This window comes from Chlorocebus sabaeus, chromosome 19 (genome assembly GCF_047675955.1).
Source record: "Chlorocebus sabaeus isolate Y175 chromosome 19, mChlSab1.0.hap1, whole genome shotgun sequence".
Classification (NCBI taxonomy): Eukaryota; Metazoa; Chordata; class Mammalia; order Primates; family Cercopithecidae; genus Chlorocebus; species Chlorocebus sabaeus.
This window is the reverse complement of record NC_132922.1, coordinates 18,931,110-18,949,007: the sequence shown is the minus strand read 5'-3', so window position 1 is coordinate 18,949,007 and position 17,898 is coordinate 18,931,110. Positions and strand designations below refer to the sequence as shown.

Genomic DNA, 17,898 nt, shown 5'->3' with positions numbered 1-17,898 from the left:
ACTTAAGTGGGGAAGATCTGTTTTCTTTAAATTGAGCTGTCTTCAGTGTTTGGGTTTTTCTTCAGAAAAAAAAAAAATAACATGATTTGCAGGGGGAGGAAGGCCCGTGTATCATTTGTGACCTGTCCCTTTTTTTGTTTTTTGTTTCGACATGTTCCTTTTTAAACACTTAGGATACTCAGTTGGAAGTTGGCATTGGAAGTCTGTTTTGAAATGCCTGACATTGACGCATGACCTTCTCTGGCTTGGCTCGTGGTGGCTCCCACTTTCCCATCCCGCTCACCCTGGGCCTCTCACCTGGGAAGCAGCAGGTGCATCTGAGACTCTGGAAGCAACAGCCCTGCACCCCTTAAGCCCACTCACATGCCTTTGCCTTCTCAGCTTTGTTTTGTTTGTGTGTTTTTGGTTTTTTTGTTGTTGTTGATTTGGTTTTTTTTTTGAGACAGAGTCTTGCTTTGTCACCTAGGCTAGAGTGCAGTGGCGTGATCTCAGCTCACTGCAACCTCTGCCTCCCAGACTCAAGCAAGTCCCCTGCCTCAGCCTCCTGAGTAGCCGGGATTACAGGGATGCACCACCACACCTGGCTAATTTTTTTTGTATTTTTAGTAGAGATGTGGTTTCACCATGTTGGTCAGGCTGGTCTCAAACTCATGACCTCAGGTGACCCACCCGCCTTAGCCTCCCGAAGTGCTGGGATTACAGTAGTGAGCCACCAGCCTGGCTGTTTGTTTGTGTTTTTGACACAGAGTCTTGCTCTGTTGCCCAGCCTGGAGTGTGGTGGCATGATCCTAGCTTGTTGCAGCCTCAACCTCCTGGGTTCAAGTAACCCTCCTGCCTCAGCCTCCGAAGTGGCTGGGAGCACAGGCATGTGCCAGCATGCCTGGTTAATTTTTTGATATTTTGTGGAGACAGGGTCTTTGTTGCCCAGGCTGGTCTTGAACTCCTGGACTCAAGCAATCCTCCCACCTCGGCCTCCCAAAGTGCTAAGATTACAGGCATGAGCCACTGCACCCGGTCCCAGCCTTTTCTTGATGACCCACTGGATTTTGGAGTCAGGAGGGAATTTAGAGCACCTCTGTCCAAACCCTGACACTTGAATGTTTTCTGCAGCACTCCTGATAAGTGGGGAGCAAGATTCTCTTTGAAAACCCCCCTCGGCCGGGCGCGGTGGCTCAAGCCTGTAATCCCAGCACTTTGGGAGGCCGAGGCGGGTGGATCACGAGGTCAGGAGATCGAGACCATCCTGGCTAACACGGTGAAACCCCGTCTCTACTAAAAAATACAAAAAAAAAAAACTAGCCGGGCGAGGTGGCGGGCGCCTGTAGTCCCAGCTACTCGGGAGGCTGAGGCAGGAGAATGGCGTAAACCCGGGAGGCGGAGCTTGCAGTGAGCTGAGATCCGGCCACTGCACTCCAGCCTGGGCGACAGAGCGAGACTCCGTCTCAAAAAAAAAAAAAGAAAACCCCCCTCAACATAGCACTCACTCCCAAGACTACTTGTTCCATACCTGGGCACCTCTGATTGTTACGTAGAGTATCACTCCCCTACCTGGGGTTGCATTTTTCTCCTCTGCTGACACTGTCCCCTTCCCCAGGTACTGATAACCCCCTGACTATGACCTGGGTGAAGGATGCTCGGCCTGTTCCTCCTCTGGGCTTGCATGTATTTATTGGTCTTGTGTGAATAAGTTGGTTTTCATGGAACTCAGTAATGATTCAATGAACCAGAAAGCTGAACTCAGCTGGGCTCACATCTTTGTCAACATCATAATCCTGCGAGAAACATATGTACTGCCAAATCTAACTCGGAAGTACAGGGCCAGTAGTATCTTCAGCCTGTAACCACTTGGTTGAGCAGTGTACTTCCTGGCCCAGGCCAGCATGTTCTGAACTTAACATGCCAGATGGGAGAGAAGAGATGCATGAGGCCACTGCTGGTAATTATTGAGCATCCTTGTCTTTGTGACACAGATTTTTCTCTTGGGAAGAAACACAGTGTCCAAGACCAGAGGGCAAAACTTCTTTTGATTTTGACTAAGTAAAGGGTTATTCTGGCAGTATCAGGAATCCAGAACATGAAGCAAAGACAGAATCTAGTTTTGGTGAGCCTTTTAGCATTGGAGTGACCAAGTTCTTTAGCCTTAAATGTCACAGACAGCCAAGCAGTGTCCGTCGGAGGCACAGACAGGCCTCAGATTGAACACTGGTGAACTCATGGCCTAAATTGGGAGAAAAGACCAGCAGGAACAGAAGGAAAAGAGGAGAGTTACAAGTTAGGTGGCTGGAGAAGGCAAGAGAGTAGGTCCACACTCCTTTCTAATCCATGCTTAACCTGATTCTCATCCATCTCTGAAGCAGCTGGGCTGACACATCTCAGTTTGTAGTCCAGGAACTAAACCAGGAGAGGTGAAGCAATGCTCTCTGAGACGAGGTTACTAAATGGCCGAGCTTAGATCTTCCAACTCCAAATCCAGAACTTTTCTCATTTGCATGTTCTAGGTTTTTTTGTTTGTTTGTTTTTCCATTCATGAGATATTTATTAAAATTTGAGGAAAAAATCAATACAATGTAGACATCACTACTGAAAACCATATATCATCATACAAAAAGGGATTTTGGCCAGGCTTTGTGGCTCATTATTATCCCAGCACTTTCGGGGGCCGAGGCAGGCAGATCAATTAAGGTCAGGAGTTCAAGACAAGCCTGGCCAACATGGGGAAACCCCAACTCTATTAAAATGCAAAAATTAGCTGGGCGTGGTGACGTGCACCTGTAGGCCCAGCTACTTGGGAGGCTGAGACATAAGAATCTCCTGAACCCGGGCAACAAAGTGAGATTCAGTCTCAATAAAAACATTAAAAAAAATTTTTTTTTTTTTTATTTGAGACAGAGTTTTGCTCTTGTTGCCCAGGCTAGAGTACAATGGTGCGATCTCGGGTCACTGCAACCTTTGCCTCCCAGGTTCAAGCGATTCTCCTGCCTCAGCCTCCCGAGTAACTAGGATTACAGGCATGCACCACCACGCCTGGCTAATTTTTTATATTTTTATTAGAGACGGGGTTTCTCCATGTTGGTCAGGTTAGTCTTGAACTCCTGACCTCAGGTGATCTGCCTGCCTTGGCCTCCCAAAGTTCTGGGATTACAGGCGTGAGCCACCATGCCTGGCTAAAAAAAGAATTTTATTTTGGGAATCGTTTTCTAATTTATGGCAAATATTACTTTCAAAAATAATACCACAGAACAACACAATTAGGTCAATCTTAAAGACTGACAGGCTGAGCAAGGAATGCTTTTATTTTTTGTAGGAGCTCCTTCTTTAAACTGTCAAGTACTAGGGCTCTGCCTTTTGGAATGATTTCAGCCACCAAGTCATCAACAGTAACATGTTCTAGTCCTTTTTCTTTAATTACTTCTTAATGCAAAAGCAAAACACATATCACTTAAAATCATTATCTTTACATTATCTTTATCAACTCATCCTTTCAGCCACATTCAATTAATTTAGCTCTCAGCAGCTCTTTCAGGCGTTCTCTTTCTCCAGTTTCTGTCAACTTTTGGTTAATCCCTGCTCTCATATTCATCTTGCTAACCACACTGCCTGGACTTAGTCTTTTGTGAGAGTGGTAAGTGGTACATGTGGCAGCCGAATGCCAGTTCACCTGAATGCCATTAGTGACCTAGCTGGAGCTCTCCTGCCTTACAACAGAAGCTCATTAAAATTGCTGACTCAATAGCTGTTTATCCTTGTCAGTGAGAAAATCCCACACTCAGGGGTTCTGTCTGCAGAACCCAGAACTGAACTGACCACTTCAGCTAAAGAAAACTATTGAGTTCTTGGGGGTAAGGGAGAATGAGGGGCGGATTATAGTTTATAGAAACCCTAGGTCTGGGGGCACATGTTCTCAGGATCTCTTGAGACTGTGCCTCAGGGAGGAAAAAACTAACAAAAAGAAACCCTGGGCCGGGCGCGGTGGCTCAAGCCTGTAATCCCAGCACTTTGGGAGGCTGAGACGGGCGGATCATGAGGTCAGGAGATCGAGACCATCCCAACATGGGCTAACATGGTGAAACCCCGTCTCCACTAAAAAATACAAAAAACTAGCCGGGTGAGGTGGCGGGCGCCTGTAGTCCCAGCTACTCGGGAGACTGAGGCAGGAGAATGGCGTGAACCCGGGAGGCAGAGCTTGCAGTGAGCTGAGATCCAGCCACTGCACTCCAGTCTGGGCGACAGAGCGAGACTCCGTCTCAAAAAAAAATAAATAAATAAAGAAACCCTAGGTCTGGCAGTGTCCAGCCAGGCAGAACAGAGGCCTGACCTTTTCTTTGCTTCTAAGCCTATTTTAGGGCTTTAGCCTGGTCAGGAACTTGATTGTCTGACATGTCTCTAAAACATCCTATCTTGAGTTGAGTAGGATTTCTGAGCAGAAGTCTCAGATAGGATGAGTAAGCTTGGTACTCACCCAGCATCCTTAAGCAACATGTCAATGATGGGACGGGGTGTTAAGCTTCATTATAAGGTTTCATTTCTTGAGAAAAGATTGTAGAACTACTGTCTTCCTGGGTTGAAACCTGAAAAGCAAGACTTGTCACTGGTGGTCTGGGCTGTTTGCCCATTGTGTTTTTTTTTCATAGGCACTGAAATAAAAAGATCTAGGGGTTAGCCTGGCTGAGGTTCTGATTCCATGATCTTGGCTAAGGCATCTTCCCTCCCTGGGCTGCCGTTTCCTCATCTGTAAATGAAGGGGTTGGATTACTTAGGGAGAAGTAAACTATGGCTTAAGCAGCCAAGTCTGGCTTACCATTTGTTCGTTTATAATTGACTATTTCTTTTAGAGGAGTTTTCGGTTCATAGCAGAATCTGATAGAAAGTTCCTATACATCTGGCCAGCCTGGTGGCTCAAACCTGTAATCCCAGCACTTTGGGAGGCTGAGGCGGGTGGATCACCTGAGGTCATGAGTTTGAGACCAGCCTGGCCAACATGGCAAAACCCCATCTCTCCTAAACGTACAAAAATTAGCCGGGTGTGGTGGCACACACCTGTAATCCCAGCTACTTGGGAGACTGAAGGAAGAGAATCACTTGAGCCTGGGAGGCAGAGGTTGCAGGGAGCCAAGATCATGCTACTGCACTCCAGCCTGGGTGACAGAATGAGACTCCATCTCTAAAAAAGAAAGAAAGAAAATTACTATACATCGTTTGACTTCCACCCCCACAACCTGCTGCCCCCACTATCAACATCCCCAGACGGAGTAGTCCATTTTTATAAGGTACAATCCATAAACTTACATTGACATCATTATCACCCAGAATCCATGGTTTACATTTCAGGGTTCACTCTTGGTGGTGTATATTCTTTTTTTTTTTTTTTTGAGATGGAGTCTCGCTCTGTCGCCAGGCTGGAGTGCAATGGTGCTGTCTCAGCTCACTGCAACTTCTGCCTCCCAAATTCAAGCGATTGTCCTGCCTCAGCCTCCCGAGTAGTTGGGACCACAGGTGCATGCCACCACACCCAGCTAATTTTTGTATTTTTAGTAGTGACAGGGTTTCACCATGTTGGCCAGGATGGTCTCGATCTCTTGATCTCATGATCTGCTCACCTCGGCCTCCCAAAGTGCTGGAATTATAGGCATGAGCCACTGTGCCCGGCTGGTGGTGTATATTCTGTAGGTTTGGACAAATGTACAGTGGCACATATCTAACATTATAATATCATACAGAATAGTTTAACCGCCCTAAAACTCAGTCTGCTTTTTTCAAGTTTTATTGGAATATAGCCAAGCACATTCATTATGTAACGTTCGTGGCTGCTTTTGCACTACAATAGCAGAGTTGAGTAGTTGCAACAGAAACCATATGTCTCACAAAATGTGAAATACTTATAATGGGACCTTTTACAGAAAGTTTTCCAATCTCCAGTCTAGATGATTTCCAGGAAACTTCTAGAATCTGCAGTTTTCTTTTAGGCATTATACATGCTATACATGCAATAGCGTCTTGTATATAGTTTCATATCTGGATACTTAGTTGTTTGTTCTTCATCCCACTCCTTTTCTCGCTCTCTTGGGGCCCCTCCTGTGTGCTGACATAGCTGCCACTGTCCCAGAGCAGAGGACTGTGACCCTGGATGTTGATGTGAACAACCGCACAGACCGGCTGGAGTGGTGCAGCTGTTATTACCATGGCAACTTTTCTCTGAACGCAGCCTTTGAGATCAAGCTGCACTGGATGGCGGTGACCGCAGCAGTACTCTTCGAGATGGTGAGAACCTTCATGCATGTCATCGGGCCTTTGGCTCACCTCACAGTGGGGCATGGAGATGCTTGGTAGAGATTCATGTCACTTTAATTTTTTAGTTCAGGCTCTTATTACCATTCATTAGGACTACTGGAGTAACTTTTTAAAAAAATTTAAGCATAGTAAAAATTTCAAGTGATCAAAAAGGGTAGAATCAGAGTTTCTTAGCCTTGGCACTATTGACATCTGAGGCCAGATAATTCTCTGTGGGGGAGTCCTACATCTTACAGGAAATTGAGCAACAACCCTAGCCTCTACCCACTAAATGCTAGTAGCACAGCCCCAGGTGTGGTAATCAAAATGTCTCCAGATATTGCCACAATACTCTCCCAGGAAGGGGGAGTATTGCTCCCTGTTGAGAATCACTGGTTTAGAGTGAAAAGTAAATCTATTTCCCACTTTCATTCCCTGGGACTTTCATCTAAAAGCAGCCACCACTACCGCTTTGTTGAGTACATTTCCAGAGAGATTCTAAGCATGGACAAAATCACGTTACTTTTTTTTTTTCAACAGAGGCGGTAGCATTGGATACATACTACTTACATTGCATTTTTTCTATCACCTTTGTGTTCCATGTCAGTACAAATAAATCTGCCTTGGGATTTTTTTATTATTATTATTGTTATTGGGATTTTTGTTTGTTTTTGTTTTGATTCATTGTTTTTAAGGGCTGGAGAGTATTCTATTATTTGTTTACACCATAGTTAACCAGTCCCCTGTCAATAAACATCACTGTTTTGAACTCAGTGGTTCTTTACCTGGGGCAGTTTTGCCATCCGGGATCATTTGGCAATATCTGAAGATAGAAGGGGGTGGCTGGGCACAGTGGCTCACGCCTTAGGAGGCCGAGGCAGGCAGATCACTCAAGGTCGGGAGTTAGAGACTAGCCTGGCCAACATGGTGAAACCCTGTCTCTTCTGAAAACATAAAAATTACCCAGGCATGGTAGTGCATGCCTGTAGTCCCAGCTACTCGAGAAGCTGAGGCACGAAAATCACTTGAACCTAGGAGATGGAGGTTGTAGTGGGCTGAGATCATGCTATTGCACTCCAGCCTGGGTGACAGAGTGAGACTTCATCTTGAAAAAAGAAAAAGAAAGAAAGGGGTGAGGACAGGATGGGTGCTACTGGCGTCTAGTGGGTAGAGACCAGCAATGCTGCTCACCATCCTGTAATGCTCAGGGCAGCCCCCACAACAAAGAATAACCAGCCCAAGATGTCACAAGTGCCAAGGTTGAGAAGCCCTGTTTTAACTGGCCTTCCTGCCTGTCCTTTCTCCTTCTGTTTCATCCTGGCCTGCGTGTCTAATCAGGCCATTCATTGCTCCTACACTAAGAAGCCATCCCTGACCATCCCCCATCGCAGTGCTCACTCCTTAGCCAAGTTGTCAGTATCTTCCAGGAGCGCTCCTTAACCATCTTTATAGTCTGCCACTCCTTTTTATACACTCTCCAGTATAGCCAAAAAGAATATTTTTCTGTGGCTTCTACTGAATCTCACTTCTCTCAACACCAGCCCAGCCATCTCTTCATACAGCAGAGAACAGCTGGGAAGTTCAAAAAGAGTTTACTAAAAGCGAGGAGATAAGCAAAGAGAAATGAGTACAGCATGGGCTAGCAGGTTTTATATGTTTTTTTTTTTTTTGAGGCGGAGTTTCGCTCTGTCGCCCAGGCTGGAGTGCAGTGGCCGGATCTCAACTCACTGCAAGCTCCGCCTCCCGGGTTCACGCCATTCTCCTGCCTCGAGACTCCCGAGTAGCTGGGACTACAGGCGCCCGCCACCTCGCCCGGCTAGATTTTTGTATTTTTTAGTAGAGACGGGGTTTCACCGGGTTAGCCAGGATGGTCTTGATCTCCTGACCTCGTGATCCGCCCGTCTCGGCCTCCCAAAGTGCTGGGATTACAGGCTTGAGCCACCGCGCCTGGCCATATATTTTTTTTTTTTTTGTCTAGAGCTCATAGGCTAAGTTTTATCCCACAAAACATGGTATCCTGAGAAAGCAATTTGTCCGGGTCTCTCTCTGCCTCCACATGGCATTAGCATCTTCAAGGACCCCTCCCTTGGAAAGACTCCCATCTGGGAAACATCCTTAAGGTCCAAATAAAAAAAGACAACCCACTGCTCATTCTGCTCAGCTCACAGAGGACACTAGCCCTTCCCCAGCTCACTGATACCAGCGTGACCACTTCTTTCAGGTAAAACTAGCTCTCTGACCCAGTAGGCATAAACACTCTCCTTGCTGGCCCTTACTAGATAAGCATATCCCAAAACAGCATGACCACAGCATTCATAGACACACACACATAGTTACAGTTGGGCAGGAGAGACAGTGTTCATTTCCTTAGAGGAATTTAGCAACTGTCTCCATAAAGTACACTTTTTGCATCTGTTCATGTAAAACCCACTGAAAGCTGCTAATTTCTTTATCATTATTTTGTTAAGCTTTTAAAACTTTAGTGTATGTAAGTTAATTATTATTTTAAGGTGGTGTCCCCATTTGTTAAAAATCAGATTTTGACCAAGCCTTAGGAATTATTTCGGTCAAATGGAGATCTCGGCTTTTTTTTGTTATTTTTGTTATGAACATTCCTGAGAGAAAAGATAAGGGTGGTATCCTTTAATTTTTTACATAATCATTTGTTTAAGTCAAGCTCTGTCCCAACTGTATTTTTTTGGAAATAATACTTGACACAAAAATCATCTGTATGCCAGAGCCACATTGATCAACTTTTTTATTTTTTAACATACGTCATTTTTATGGTTAAAAAGAGTATCTCAAGATCTAGAAAATTGCCAGTGTTCCCTAAGAAAATGTTATTGATGGTAGGTTTATCTTTTTGCCCCGGTAACTTTTGTTCTCATCTTTGGACAGATAGAATTTGGTAGTCTGCCAGAGAGTGGCTCTCACTCTGTCAGGGTTTACCATTATCAGGGTTTACCATTATCAGAAGCCACCATGGTCATTTCCCACCCTGCGTCACATTTCTCTCAGCCAGCTGGAGTGAGTTGTTTTCCTATTTGATACTTTGAACTGAAGTTCCTGGTAAAGTACAAAATTAGGCTGGGTGCAGTGGCTCATGCCTATAAACCTAGCATTTGGGAGGCTGAGGCTGGCGGATCACCTGAGTCAGGAGTTCAAGACCATCCTGGCCAACTGGCGAAACCCTGTCTCTACTAAAAATACAAAAATTAACTGGACATGGTAGTGCACGCGTATAGTCCCAGCTACCCGGGAGTCTCAGGTGGGAGAATTCCTTGAACCCGGGAGGTGGAGGTTGCAGTGAGCTGAGATCTGGCCACTGTACTCCAGCCTGGGCAACAGAGCAAGACTGTCTCAAAAAAAAAAAAAAAAAAGACAAAATTAGAAGGACTTAACCTCTATCCTGTGACCTTTCTCCAACATCCCCTAGAATAGGAAGGATTTCAACTCTGTGCAGACTGTTCTTTCTAAAAGAAACACCGAAGGTGCAGAAGTTTGGGCTGTAAAGAGGAGCTGTGTGCTTAGCTCACAGTTTTTCTGGTATTTGTCAGGATGTTAAACTGCATTTTTGCCTGTGCAGGACCAATTTGCAGCCAGTGAACATGAATAAATGAGCATGCCAATCAGTGTGCATGCTGCCTTTCTGGAGGGTTTTCTCCTTGGGAAGTATTTTGTTTTGTTTGAAAGAACTTGCAGATGATATTGTCTGTTTTTGTACTTTCTGCCAGGTCCAAGGTTGGCATCGGAAAGCCACCTCCTGTGGCTTTTTGTTGGTCCCAGTTTTGGAGGGGCCTTTTGCACTGCCCAGTTACCTGTATGGCGACCCCCTTCGTGCCCAGCTCTTCATCCCACTCAACATCGGCTGCTTGCTCAAGGAGGGCAGCGAGCACCTGTTTGATAGTAAGAAATACTCCCTTCTGGCGGTTCTGTCTCAACCAGTAAGACCCCGTCCCTACCAAAGACACCACTCTGGGTATCCAGTCAACACGGCTAGGGAAAAGGGAGAACCTTTCAACAAGGGGCCAAAAAGATCAAGGTTCTAAAGGATCCTGGTTCTTGACTTAGTGGCTGGATAATCCTGGACAAATCATTTCATGTCTCTGAGTCTCGAATTCCTTATTCCTAAAATGAGAGTGTCAAGAGCTGCCTGGAGCAGAGTGGTGGGTGGGAGAGGGCGCTAAACTCTATAAATCACAGGCAGCACTGGTGTTCTCCCACGCTCTCCTTTCATATGCTCCAGCCTAACTGATTTGGGCTGCAGGGAATTAAACCTCACGGGAGACTTGCATATGCTATTTCATGCAAAAAGGCCAGGAAAGGGAGGGCATGAAAAGCAAAACAGGAAACAGCATCCTTTTCTGCAAAGCTGTGGCGTGTCAGCCTCTGGAACAGTGCATGTGACTTGAGTCATGCATCTCAGGGAAGACAAAGCAGGATCAGAGGATGATAGCAGGACCCAAATCAGAGCCCTTCCCTCTGGGAAATGTTGTCGATCAGAAAGAGAGTACCCAGGGTCAGCCTGGACCTGCTGCTCCACACCAGACCCCCAGAACCCTGAGGGCAGGTTTAGGACAGATCAAAGACAAGCTGCACTTGACACAGCATAGAGCTTTTTATCACCAAGTGCTCGTTGCGGTTGCATGTATAAATAGCTCCCACAAAGCTTTTGATGAGTTCACAGATGATCTTTTTTAAAACGTAAAGCTAGGGTTGATGCTGATACGTCAGGAGCCCTGAGGTTTCTCAGGTATAAAGATTAGAACTGTGAAGGAAATAACGTTTGACGTAAGGGAGATGCTTTCTTCTTGTGCCCTTGTAAGTCTGTGTCGTGATCAGTGGCAGGGAACTGGCCCAAAAGATACAGAGGTCTCCCCAGGTGGATTAGGCCAAGCTAAGTATTCCTGCAATTTCCATGTAACAGGCTGCCCTCATGGTGCAAACAGCTTTTCTTCCAAAAGCCCATCTGTGTGTTTTTTGTTTACAGTTTGGAAGATATTTTTTTATAGACACAATGTTCTAAGTGATAACCGGGGTCCCAGGCAAGCCCCACAGGGGCCCTACCTGCTGGAGGCTATAGACTGTGGGACACACAGAGCTTACAAAGCCCCCTTGAAACACACATGTTCTTGTTTAACCTCACAGTGGTATGGCTGAGAGAGGACCACTTATGCAGTCCTGAAATGCCAGATGATTGTGTTCATATGGGACCGTTTTAAGCCAAGCAACTCCTGGTACTATTGTTTTTATTATGTTGAAGGGACAGAGATATCTTCCCCCGACACTGTCCAAAGACTCTTTCGGGGTTTTCCACCTTTGCTATAAAAGCACAGGGTTGCCCACAGGGCTGGCGTTGGAGGACATTTTCGTGCAAGTTGTTTTTCCCTGCCAGTTGTAACTCAGTCTTCAAGACCAGCAGCCTCTGTTGGTTGCCATGGTTACAGCTGCAGAAAGGGTCCCAGTTTAAAGGAATAAGGATTTGAATCTGAAAATCGATTTTCTTGCTTCTGTGCCTCTCCTCTTCCTGTTCTTGCCATTTCCTATAGCAGCAAATTCAAAATCTTAAAAATCTGACAAGAATGTGCTGTGTGTGGATTTTCTGTTTAAAGCCAAAGTCTTTTTTGCTTTTTGCCGTGTGTGTGTGTGTGTGTATGTGTGTGTGTGTGTGTGTGTGTGAGAGACGGAGTCTCGCTCTGTTACCCAGGCTGGAGTACAGTGGCGTGATGTCGTCTCACTGCCACCTCCACCTCCCGATTCAAGTGATTGTCCTGCCTCAGCTTCCTGAGTAGCTGGGATTACAGGCACACGCCATCAAACCTGGGTAATTTTTTTTGTATTTTTGTAGAGATGGGATTTCACCATGTTGGCCAGGCAGATCTTGAACTCCTGACCTCAGGTAGTCCGCCCTCCTCGGCTTCCCAAGGTGTCGGCATTACAGGCGTGAGCCACGGTGCCTGGCTGCTTTTTGCTCTTTAGTTGCCCCAAATCCTCAAATCCATCACAGGCAGAAAATTTCAAATGTGGAAAGATTAACAAAAGCACCACAGGCACTCTGGTCTTTGAGATGGCTGTGCAATTACCACCTCAGGCCTCAGCACCTCCTTCCTCAGAGCAGCCTGGGCTCCCATGCTATGGTCATCCAACCTTCCCTGGCCCTCCTCCCTCCCCTGTCCACTCTTGGTCCTCAGCAACAGCCTTGCAGAAGGCACGAGGCTGGAGTAATGAAGTGGGTTATGGAGGAGGGGACTTATCTTTTCTGCTGTCCTCCCCAGCCAATCACGCTTCAAATTTTAATTTTTTTATTTTTTATTTTTTGAGACGGAGTCTTGCTTAGTCACCCAGGCTGGAGTGCAGTGGCGCAATCTTGGCTCACTGCAAGCTCTGCCTCTGGGGTTCATGCCATTCTTCTGCCTCAGCCTCAAATAGCTGGTACTACAGGTGCCTACCACCATGCCCAGCTATTTTTTTTTTTTTGTATTTTTAGTAGAAACAGGATTTCACCGTGTTAGTCAGGATGGTCTTGATCTCCTGACCTCGTGATCCATCCACCTCGGCCTCCCAAAGTGCTGGAATTACAGGCATGAGCCACCGCGCCCAGCCAAATTTTTATTTTATTTTACTTTATTTTAGTTTTTTGAGATGGAGTCTTGCTCTGTCGCCCAGGCTGGAGTGCAGTGGTGCAATCTCAGCTCACTGCAACCTCCGCCTCCTGGGTTCAAGCAATTCTCCTGCCTCAGCCTCCCGAATAGCTGGGATTACAGGCATGCGCCACCACGCCTGGCTAATTTTTGTATTTTTGGTAGAGATGGTGTTTCACCATGTTGGCCAAGCTGGTCTCAAACTCCTGACCTCAGGTGATCCTCCTACCTCAGCCTCCCTAAGTGCTGGGATTACAGGTGTGAGCCACCACACCAAGCCCAAATTTTTATTTTTATATTTATTTGCTTCAATTTTCCTACCCCCAAAATGGAGCTTATATTTGCCTTTTCTTGTGGGAAGATTGGTAATACAAAAAAGTAGAAGTGGGCTGGGCACAGTGCCAAGAGTAGTAAAGGGTACAGAGGACTGGCCCAGAGATAATTACAAACCTTGTGATCGCAACCCAATATTCATTCTTCTTTTCCTTTCAGGCTTTGAACCGGAAACGTACTGGGATCGAATGCACCTCTTCCAGGAAGCCATTGCACACAGGTTTGTCCCTTAGCGAATGTGAAGAGTGGGAAGGAAATTGGTGTTTATCTTGAATAGCAGTTACCAAAGTGAAACCCATTTTTTTTATTCTTAGAGAAAGGGATCTGTTCCACCAATGGTAAATTCACTGCTTGTCTCCAACAGGACTCTTTACATTGGTTTTTGAGATTAGCGCTGCTTCCCTGCTTCCTGTAGCTGTTGTTTTTCAGTCCTCATTATTTTCTTCTTCCAGTTGAGTGGAGAACATAGAACTCTCTCCTTAGCCTCTAACAAGACCCTAGGCCAAGCTATTCAGGAGATAATATAAAATGAAAAATCAAAAAACGTGTCAGGAGCCCAACGCAGGTTGAAAATACAACGAATGGGCCGGGCGCGGTGGCTCATGCCTGTAATCCCAGCACTTCGGGAGGCCGAGGCGGGTGGATCACGAGGTCAGGGGATCGAGACCATCCTGCCTAACATGATGAAACCCCATCTCTACTAAAAATACAAAAAAATTAGCCGGGTGTGGTGGTGGGCGCCTGTAGTCCCAGCTACTTGGGAAGCTGAGGCAGGAGAATGGCATGAACCCAGGAGGCAGAACTTGCAGTGAGTCAAGATCACACCACTGCACTCCAGCCTAGGCGACAGAGAACAGAGCAAGACTCCGTCTCAAAAAAAAAGAAAATACGATGAATGGTTAAAAAGCAATAGATGAGTCAATAGATATTTGTTGGCACCTAATATGTGTGCCAGGGAAAAGTCTGTCCTAGACTTCACTGTCTCCCCATAGACCAGTCCAGCCGACCGTGTCGTCTGCAAACATCACCAGCCTGGTATCTGATGGCCACTTCATGTTAGTAGTCATGGTAAAAACAAAGCCCCTTGTTCTTGCTTCAGTAATCCTCTCATTACACCTTCTCCAGTGTCCTGTCATCTCCTTATTCAAGCGTCTTCAGCTGTTATAGTCCCTACCTCCCTATATACACTCATACAGCCATAGGACTATTTAGCCTCTCACACCCACCATGGCCCCAACTTACCTTAGACCTTCATCTAAGGTCTAGCCCTTCATAGACCTAGCTCAGATGCTTAGCAAAGGCTGTGGAATGAAGGCAAAGGTGGCTGATTTCCTCCTTCCACTAATGGTGGGTGTGCAGATTCGGGGCAAAAGGTAGAGAGTGCAGTGGTCAATGGGAAAGGGCCTTGATGTTGGAAGCAGAAGGGCCTTATCCACTCCCACCTCCACCAGCATCTGGCTGAGGAACCATGAGCAATTCTGGAACTGGTGAGCCTCCATTTTCTTACCCCTCATGGGGAAGCCGGGCGAGTTCTCCGATGTTCTGGAGAGCCCGGTGATGCACCTAGTGAGCCCTCAGTAGACAGCAACCCCCCGGGGGGACCCTGCTAACTCACGAGTTTCTAAGTAGCTCTTACTCTGCTTGCTCTGCTGGTGGGATATCACTCAGAACGTGGCCTTTATTTGTTAAATCTGCTTTTTTCCTTCACTGCATTCTCCTCCTCATCCCCCTCAGTCCAGATTCTGGTCATATCTTCCCAGGAACTATTATCCTTTCCTCCTCAGCCTGCTTTTTCTACTACAGATACCCTCACCTGTTTTCCGACCAGACCTCTGCTTCATTGTACCAAACCCTGCTGCAGTGTGCTCCTCACCTAAACCCCCTACCTTCCACACCTAAACCCCCACCTTCTCTACCTCCACCTTCCACACCTACTCTCCCCCCACCTTCCACACCTAAACTCCCCACCTTGCACACCTAAACCCCTCACCTTTCACACCTAAACTCCCTCACCTTCCACACCTAAACCCCCACCTTCCACACCTAAACCTCACCTTCCACACCTAAACATACCCATCTTCCACACCTAAACCCCCCACCTTCCACACCTAAACTCCCCACCTTCCACACCTAAACACCCCCACCCTCCACACCTAAACACCCCCACCTTCCACAACTAAACCCCCCCACCTTCCACAACTAAACACCCCCCACCTTCCACACCTAAACCCTCCCATCTTCCACACCTAAACCCCCCCACCTTCCACAGCTAAACCCCCCCCCGCCTTCCACACCTAAACTCCCCACCTTCCACACCTAACCTCTCCCACCTTCTACACTTACACCTCTCCCACCTTCTACACCTGTCAGAGTGTTCCTCCAGGGATTCCCAAATGTTCCCTCTGAATTCCTTTTTCCCTTTCTTTCAAAACACTCTGTATTCCAGTGACTTGGGGGCCCCTGGAGGGCAGGGGTATGCTTTTCGTATTTGTGTTTCCTTCTATAATGCCTAGCAAGGTGCCTGCCTAGAGTACTTGCATATGTAGCTTTTGCATAGGGTGGAGCTTTAAGTGCAACTGTGGCTCTAAACGACACATCAGCCCACCCATAAGGTCCATCTCAGAAAGAGCTAGAAAAGTGTCCATCTTCCTCAGCCCCTAGGCTGTGACCTACAGCTCCTCCTTCATCTTCCTCAGCCCCTAGGCTATGACCTACAGCTCCTCCTTCATCTTCTTCAGGGCAGGTGGAGATGATTATATCCCCTCCCCAGGGATAGGAGCACCCTGCCCTTACTGCATTTCTGGCTTGCATTCTCCCTGAGTGGACAGCCAGGTGGCCAGGAACCATGTGGTTACACTGCCTTTTTAAATAAAAAATAAAGTTCTTTCCTGGTGACCTAAGAAAGAAATGAGGTAAAAAAAATTACTTTGGTCAGGCTGATCCATGCTAAGGAAATCAATAGCTTTAATTAGAAAGTAGAGAGAAAGCAGGCTGGGTGCGGTAGCTTACACCTGTAATCCGAGCACTTTGGGAGACCGAGGCAGGCGGATCACCTGAGGTCAGCAGTTCAAGACCAGCCTGGCCAAAATGGTGAAACCCTGTCTCTACTAAAAATACAAAATTTAGCCGGTCGTGGTGGCGCACGCCTGTAATCCCAGCTACTCAGGAGGCTGGACGCACGAGAATTGCTTGAACCCGGGAGGTAGAGGTCGCTCTACCTCCTCATCATATAATCAGCCTGTAGATAGGCAGCTTACAGTGCGTAGTAGCCTACCCATTTAGTTTGCATATTTGACTTCATATATTCTTCGGTGAAAAATTATGGAATGCAGATTATGTAGAGGATGCGACACAGCACCTCCCCAAGGAACTCAGTCCAGGAAAGAAGACAGGCATTTTCCCGTCTTTAGTTCTGCCTACATCACTGTCTTCATTACATAAACCTCTCAGACTTAGAGGGCAGGAGCCACATCTGTTACCACGTCCTTTACAGCTCTTAGCAGGTAGAACTGTAATAAATGTGCCTTATGGAAATAGAAAAACCAGGAATAGAACAAGCCATAGATGAAAAATGGCTCCTCCTGCCCATTTCCAGAGCACAGTGAAGCAGAGAGCCCTAGCTTGGCGTTTCTCTTTTTTTTTTTCTTTTTTTTTTCTTTTTTTCTTTTCTTTTTTTTTTTGTTTTTTTTTGAGATGGAGTCTCACCCTGTTGCCGAGGCTGGAGTACAATGGCATGATCTCAGCTCACGGCAACCTCTGCCTCCCGGATTCAAGTGATTCTCCTGGCTACTACCAGGACAATCCTGGTTAATCCTGGCTAATACAAAAATAAGCCAGGTGTGGTGGCACATGCCTGTAATCCCAGCTACTCAGGAGGCTGAGGCAGGAGAATCACTTGAACCAGGAGGCGGAGATTGCAGTGAGCCGAGATCATGCCATTGCACTCCAGTCTGGGCAATAGTGCAAGACTCCCTTTCACCAAAAAAAAAAAAAAAAAAAGATAAGGCCTTTCCCTGGAGGAATGGATAGCCTCAAGTATGCGGGTGGGTATGTGTGGCCTGTCAGGACATGAGGTAGATTCCAGTGAGAAGCCCAGGATGGGATGGGGGAGAACGCTCAGCGGGAAGGTCTGCTGGGATGGGTAGGGAACATGGTAGGAGGGACAGGCTATCTGGGCAGAGATGAAGGCTGAATGAAGAGTGCAGCCGGTGGGAAGGTTTTCATTCAGTATGGTGGTGGTGACATGGTGGACCTCGGAGATGACAGGCTGCTAGGTGTGAGGAGGTCTGGTGAGCCATGGTGTTGCAAGAGGTAGAGGTCAAAAAGTGGTGAGGGTGAGGACAAAAGCAGCCTGCATGTGCAATCTAGAAAGACATCTTTCCAGATCTCTGTGTCTCAGGCTGTCCGAGAGTCCTGTCAGCTACAGTCTCTTCCCTTGCCCCTTTAACTAAGGAGGCGCTGATCAGCATGTCTTTGTGTCCTTTCCTAGGTTTGGGTTTGTACAAGATAAATATTCTGCCTCTGCTTTTAACTTCCCTGCTGAGAACAAGCCTCAGTACATCCACGTTACAGGTAAGGAGCTACGGGCAGAGTTGGACAGGTGGGTCCACATCCCTTTCCTTGCACCAAACCTGTGGCTGCAGAACCACCTCAGCAG

General features: G+C 46.8%; 1 protein-coding gene and 1 pseudogene across 20 annotated transcripts in view; one reads left to right on the top strand and one right to left on the bottom strand.

Annotated features, from left to right (window-relative positions):
* The window catches only part of DEPDC5 (DEP domain containing 5, GATOR1 subcomplex subunit), a 205,490-nt gene that overhangs the window by 134,664 nt on the left and 52,928 nt on the right, over positions 1 to 17,898 (top strand). For all 20 annotated transcript variants that reach the window (XR_012089476.1, XR_012089475.1, XR_012089474.1 and 17 more), the window contains 4 exons: positions 6,089 to 6,258; positions 10,002 to 10,173; positions 13,401 to 13,461; positions 17,731 to 17,813. Coding sequence is in view for 13 of the 20 variants with exons in the window: in XM_073006785.1 (XP_072862886.1) it covers positions 6,089 to 6,258; positions 10,002 to 10,173; positions 13,401 to 13,461; positions 17,731 to 17,813 (486 nt within the window). In the remaining 7 variants the exon portion in view is untranslated. The remainder of the gene's footprint in view (positions 1 to 6,088; positions 6,259 to 10,001; positions 10,174 to 13,400; positions 13,462 to 17,730; positions 17,814 to 17,898) is intronic.
* Positions 1,002 to 3,856, bottom strand: LOC140709100 (transcription and mRNA export factor ENY2 pseudogene; annotated as a pseudogene).